The sequence below is a fragment of the Echinops telfairi genome, unplaced genomic scaffold (assembly GCF_000313985.2).
Source record: "Echinops telfairi isolate 266 unplaced genomic scaffold, ASM31398v2 ScPeMD7_655;HRSCAF=1070, whole genome shotgun sequence".
NCBI classification, from domain to species: domain Eukaryota; kingdom Metazoa; phylum Chordata; class Mammalia; order Afrosoricida; family Tenrecidae; genus Echinops; species Echinops telfairi.
The window spans coordinates 4,208,117-4,214,885 of NW_022104553.1; the positions used below are offsets into that span (position 1 = coordinate 4,208,117).

At 36.4% G+C, this 6,769-nt stretch overlaps 1 protein-coding gene across 1 annotated transcript in view; it reads right to left on the reverse strand.

Moving 5' to 3' along the window:
- Window positions 1-6,769, reverse strand: part of WDR64 (WD repeat domain 64) — a 253,246-nt gene that overhangs the window by 77,448 nt on the left and 169,029 nt on the right. The window contains exon 15 of the mRNA XM_030886170.1: window positions 6,115-6,291. Within this exon, the coding sequence (XP_030742030.1) occupies window positions 6,115-6,291 (177 nt within the window). The remainder of the gene's footprint in view (window positions 1-6,114; window positions 6,292-6,769) is intronic.

A 6,769-nucleotide genomic window follows, 5' to 3' on the forward strand; every position in this document is an offset into this window, starting at 1 on the left:
TTTCTTTTTAACTTTCAATACTTATTGATATATGCTTATAAGATAAAAATATATGTTATATCCCAAACCAAATCTATTGCCATTGAGTCGATTCCAATTCCTGGTGACCCCAGGTGTTACAGAGCAGAATTGTTCCATTGAGTTTTCATGGCTGTCATCTGCATGTAAGAAGAACACCAGGCCTTTTTTCTGCGACACTGCTGGTTGGGCTTGAGCTTCTCAACCTCTTCGTTAGCAGCAAAATAAAAACCACTGATGTCATCTTGAGATCTATCTATTATATTGGATCTAGAATCTCTCTAAACTATCATAGGAATGTTTTTTACTCTTAAAAAATTATCCCACTTTTGTCCAAAACACAGTCCAACTTCGTAGTGTTGGAAAGTCTAGAACTCATATTATGTTCTCTTAATACTCTTTCCCATTTTTTAAAATGTTAAGATTTCTGCAGAAATTGTGGATTCCATATTTGAGGTAAGAAAACCACAAAATAAGTCTAGAACATCTCTCCAGACTGAGAAATTATCCAGGACTACTGAAATCTTTTCAAAAGAACTTCAGAGTCTGAAGAGGCTTCAACAAGATTGAAATGAGACAATTTTGGAATCAGTAATAATAAGAAATGAGAGTGAGTGGAATATATCAGGATTATTTTAAAGTTGTGAGTTGATAAAGCTAAAATATACAATTCAACGATCATTTTGGATGATGCTAATTATTTGCTCAATTACAAGCTGCTAAGTTTAGGTAAATAGGTAATCATTGTTATAGCCTTTCCTGTATGAATTTTACTTCAAAGTAACCAAGGACACATTTCAGTTAATAATTGAAGCAAATGGTAGAATTATAATGTTACCATTTTGCAGCTCATGGTATAACCGCAACTCAGCTGTCAGTTTGTCATACTATGATTGTTTGCATGTTGCTATGATTCTGGAAGCTATAAAATAGTGAAGATGTACAGACAAAATGCCCCTTAGACGCAAGGACGGTGTGGTAGTTATATAATCATTTGTCAATTTGAGGATTAAGAGTGTAGGGGTGGAGTCTAGCCTGTCAATCAGATCATAGCCAATGAGGCCTCTATGTGGGTATGGGCTTCTCCTGAGAATTCTGGGAAATCCTGCATTTCTTCCTTGGAGGTGGGAGACACTTCCCTCTCTCTGCTCACTCCCTGGGAGACACTGCAGTTGACAAGACACATGGAACTACACTAGAGCCCTGAGCTGGAGAAGTCACATGGACCTACCCAGATGCAACCAGACCTCTGAAGCCAGAGAAGATCCCATGGCAGCGCTGAGATGCTTACAATGCCACTGGATCCAAAAACTTTCTACCCACTGCCCTGTGATCATCCTGTATTCAGCATCGTTGCATGTGTTTCATGAGTCTGAAGAGGACTTTATAGATTGGTATCTGTCTATGGGCTAATAATCAGACTTATGGCCTTGGACTGGACTGGGCTGGGATGCTTTCTTAATGTACAATTCCCATTTATAAAAAAAAACTCTCTTTTATAGGCATATGAGTTTCTTTGGACTTGCTTCTCTAGTCTAACTAGACTAATACAGACAGTGAGACTTAAAGTTTCACGTAACTGTGGACATGTTATCAGGAGGGACCAATGACTGAAGAAGGAATCATGCTTGGTAAAGTTGTTAGGTAGGGTCACGTCCATTGTGACTCATAGCAACCCTTTGAAAAGAATCAAACAGTCACTGTCCAGTCCTGCAATATCCTCCAAATTGTTATGTTTGAGCCTTGTTGCAGCCACTGTGTCAATCCACCATATAAAGCAGTGGTTCTCAACCTGTGGGTCATGACCCCTTTGGGGGTCGAACAACCCTTTTACAGGGGTCACCGATTCATAACAGTTGCGAAGTAGCAACGAACGTAATTTTATGGTTTGGGGGTCACCACAACATGAGGACCTATATTAAAGGGTCGCGGCATTAGGAAGGTTGAGAACCACTGATATAAAGCATTTCCTCTTTTTCTCTGGCCCTCTACTTTATCATGCACAATATCCTTTACTAGGGACTGGTCTCACCTGATAACATGTGCAGAGTATGTGGCAGCCTCGCCATTCATGCTCCAAGGAACATTCTGTTTGTACTTCTAAGATAGATTTATTTGTTCTTTTGCCAGTCTATCATACTTTCAATATTCTTAGTCATCACCATAAGCCAAATGAATCCATTTTTATTCAGTGTCCAAGCTTCACATGCATATGAGCTGATTGAAAGTACCATGACTTGAGTCAGGCCCACCTTAGTCCTCAAAGTAACATCCTTGCTTTTCAAGAATTTAGAGTTCTTGTGGAACAGATTTACCCAATGCAAGGCATCATTTGATCTCGACTGCCACTGCTACGTGCATTGATTGTGGGTCCAAGCAAGACAAAATCCTTGGGAACTTCAATCTTTTCTCCATTTATCACAATGGTTCTTACTGGTACATTTGTTAGAATTTTTGTCTTCATTGCAGTGAGTTGTAACCCATACCGAAGGTTGAATCCTTGATCTTAATCAGCTAGAACTTCAAGTCCTCCTGACTTTCAGCAAGCAAGGCTGTGCCATCTGCCTTGTTGCCTTCCTCCTATCTTGATACTACATTCTTTCTCATATAATCCGGCTTCTCTGATTATTTGCTCAGCATACAGATTGTATAGTAGGATGAGAGGATACGACCCTACTGCACTTGTCTTGATTTAAAACTATGTAGTATTCCCTTATTCTGTTTGAACAACTGCCTCTTGATCCATGAATGAGTTCGCCATGAGCACAATGTACTATTTGGGAATTCCCATTCTTCTGAAGGCTATCCATAGTTTGTCATAGTCCACACAGTCAAATGCCTTGGAATAGTGTATATAACACAAGTAAATATCTTTCTGGTATTCTCTGCATTCATTCAAGGTCCATATGACAAGAACAATGATATCCCTTATTCCATGTCTGCTTCTGAATCCAACCTGCACCTCTGGCAGCAATCTAATGTTTGATGCTCTTCAGCAAAACCTTACTTAAGGTTACTGTGCTATAATTAGGAGCCCTAGTAGTTTAGCTGTTATGCATTACATTGTGATTCTCAGGGTCAATTGTTGGAAACTTCCAGCAGCTTCTTAGGAGAAGGGCACAACTTTCTTTTACCATAAACAGTTTCGGTCTCAGAAGTTTAGGGGCAGTTCTATTCTGAACTAGAGGGTTACAATGAATCAGTATTGCTTCATTGGCAGTAAGTTTAGAGTGAGTTCAATAATTTTTACATTCTGTTGTGTCACCTTTCTTTGGAATGGGTACAAATACGAATCTCTTCCAGTCACTTGGCCAAGTGGCTCTCTTTCAAATTGATTGGCATAAACGAACTTTCAGTGTTTCACCAGGTGTTGAAATATTTCAATTGATATTCCACCAATTTGCAGAGCCCTGTTTTTGTCTAATGAAGCGGTTCTCAACCTGTGGGTCGCGACCCCTTTGACAGTTGAATGACCCTTTTACAGGGGTCGCCCAATTCTTAACAGTAGCAAAATTACAGTTACAAAGTAGCAACAAAAATAATTTTATGGTTGGGGGTGAGGCTCACCACAATATGAGGAACTGTATTAAAGGGTTGTGGCATTAGCAAGGTTGAGAACCACTGGTCTAATGCCTTCAATGCAGCTTGGACTTCTTCCTTTGGTATCATTGGTTCCTGATCACATGCTACCTCCTGAAATAGTTGAATGTTAAGTGTCTTTTGGGTACAATGACTCTGTGTATTTGTTTCATCTTCTTTTTGTTATTTCCTGTATCCTTCCCTATTTTGCCCATAGCATCTTTCAACATTGCAAATCAAGGGTTGACTGTTTTATTGAGTTTTTTTCAGTTGATGATATGCTGAGCATGTTCTTTCCTTTTGGTTTTATAACTCTAACTCTTTGCACATTTCACTGTACTATTTGACTTTGTCTTCTTGAGCTGTCCTTTGAAATTTTCTGTTCAGTTTTTTTGACATAATCATTCTTCCATTTTCCTTAACTACTCTACAATTAAGAGCAAGTTTCTGAGTCCATTTAATCTTTTCCCTCTGTCGTTGTAATGATCTCCAGCTTTCTTTATATATCGTTTTTGTTTTCAATGTTTCCATGCTATCCTGAAAGATTTTGAAAATTGTCCTTGAATTGTTCTTTTTAAAAAAAAGTTTTCTTGGCATATAATTCACATATAATACAATTCAATAGTTCAATCATATCCAGAAGAACTGTATAATCATTACCCAAATCCATTTTAGAATATTTTCTTTTTTAAAATATGGTGTTTTTTATGTTATCCCATGGTTAATGCAGCTCTTCTGTTATTAGTAGTGAATGTGTTAACTCTTTTCTTGAGATGTTTTTAAAGTTTAGGTGGTCATATTTTGGCTTTAGTGCACTTGTTTTAATTTTTTTCAGTTTCAACCTGAACTTGTATATGAGCTATTGAGGGCCTGTTCTGCAGTTGGTCCCTGACCTCATTTTAGCTCCTGATATTGTCTCTTCCTACAGATGTAGTCAATTTTATTTCTGTGTATTCCATCTGGAGAAGTCCATGTGTATAGAAATCCACTATATAGGTGGGCTTCTCAAAATATTACCTATTGTGTTGTTGAAAAAAGTTATTTGTGACGAGGAATCACTGGTTTTGCAAAATTCTATCATGTGATCTCCAATTTCATTTCTATTATCAAGGCCATATTTTCCAACGACTTTTCCTTCCTTTGTTTCTAAAGAGGCAATTGCATTTCAATTGCCAATAATTGTCAATGGATATTGATTGCATGTGTGATGATTTACAGGCTGAAGGCCATGGTAAAATTCCTGTTTCTGCACCATTAGCTTTAGTGGTTGGTGCATCAATTTGAATAACAGTTGTATTGACTGGACGTGGAAGAGTAGAGGGTACAAAATGAGGGAGGTAATAACAAATGAAGAAGACCCTCAATGGTTGACACAATGGCTACAACAACGGGCTCAAAAACTGGAAGGATTGTGAAGATGTCTTGGGCCCAGGCAGTGTTTTGTTCTGCTTTAAATTGGGACATTTTAAGTAGAACCTAAAAACAATGAGAGAGTGAGGGAAGTGGTAGTTTAGTCGTAGAATTCTCACCTTTTATGTGAGACTCCTTGGTTCCATTCTTGGCCAACACACTTCTAGCAACACACTTAGTCAACACACATCTGTATGGAGACGTATGTGTTCTTATGATGCAAAGCAGATTTCAGTGGATCACTCAGATTAAGAAAAACTAACAAGGAAGGCTTTCTTTGCAATCTACTTCTGAAAACCTTGTAGATCACAACAGCTCCAACATGCTGTGCATTAGCTTGAGTAGAGGTCTTACTCAATGGCAGTTAACAATGAAATGATAGACATACACAGTAATCATCAATGGATGATGATCCAAAATGATATCCAAATATTTCTTGAACTTGATGGAAATTCACAACACCATATATGGAGGAATCTTGACAAAATAAATAATAAATGAACCTTTAATCAAACCACTAGATTGAACTTCCAAGTTTCTTTACAGATGAATTTCTAAAGTGACAGCAAAGGGTGTAATATGCAAAATCTAGAAATTGAGAGACAATACACAGACTGTCCAACTTACTCATAAATGAATTTTAAGGGAAAAAGAGAGGTATTTTTAGATTGAATGATATATGTCAACCAAGTACAATAACAAATGGACCTTTTTTGGGCTTTTGGTTAAAACAAATTGAAAACAAATGATTATGAAGAAATTTGGGATTTTGGGATTCTGCATTGAGTAATGAGATTAAGAACTTATAAATTATTTTAGTAGTGAAAATGATATTGTTATATTTTTAAGAATCAATATACTTTAAAGGTACAGAATGAAATATATAGGAATGAAATGACATAATACTTTGGATTTGTTTCAAAATAATCTCTTGGTAGTGGTAGTAGAGGATTTGTGAAAATGAAGATAAAGATGGGCTATATAGAGATCCTTTTTAATGCTGATAGTACATAGGTATACATAGATTTTATTGTTTTATCTACTTTTGTGTATATTTGGCCATTATCATATTAAAAAGAATAAAATATTTCAAGAAATATAACTTACATTAATACTTCGAGATAATTTCCTCTCAAGTATCAATTCAACATCTGGAAAAGAAATATTTGGGTTCTTTGGTTTACTAGATGTTCTCATATGCAGAACACGATTCCCATCTTGTAGGAAAGGCACAGCATCAGGTAGCTCCCATATCACCATGAGGAAAACATCTTCTTCATTTCCCTTTAGTAGAAATTCAGTAAGTACATAAAAATTAATTATTCATAATAATAATGGTTCCAGGGGAGAGGAGGTTGGGAGGGAGGGGATAAAGGAGATCAAGGAGTTCTAGTAGAAAGAAAATGTTTTGAAACATTGTGGTAGCAATCGAACCATAATGCTTTTTGTGATTGAATTATGGAATGTTATGCTATCTGTAAGAGCTCCCAATAAAATTATTAAAAATTAAAACAAAAATTTTTATAAGCTGCTTCTAGAGAAAAGTATAAAAAATAGAGCATATACTCAAATACCCAACACCCAACTTCATCAAATATTTTTGTGTTATTAGTTGCCGTCAAGTTAGCTCTTAGATATAATAGTAACCTTATGTAGAATAGATTGAAATGTTGTTTGTTCCTGTACTATATTCATGACTTAGTATATTTGGGCCTATTGTATCAGTCCATTTCATTAAGATTTCAAAAATGTAATTCATGTG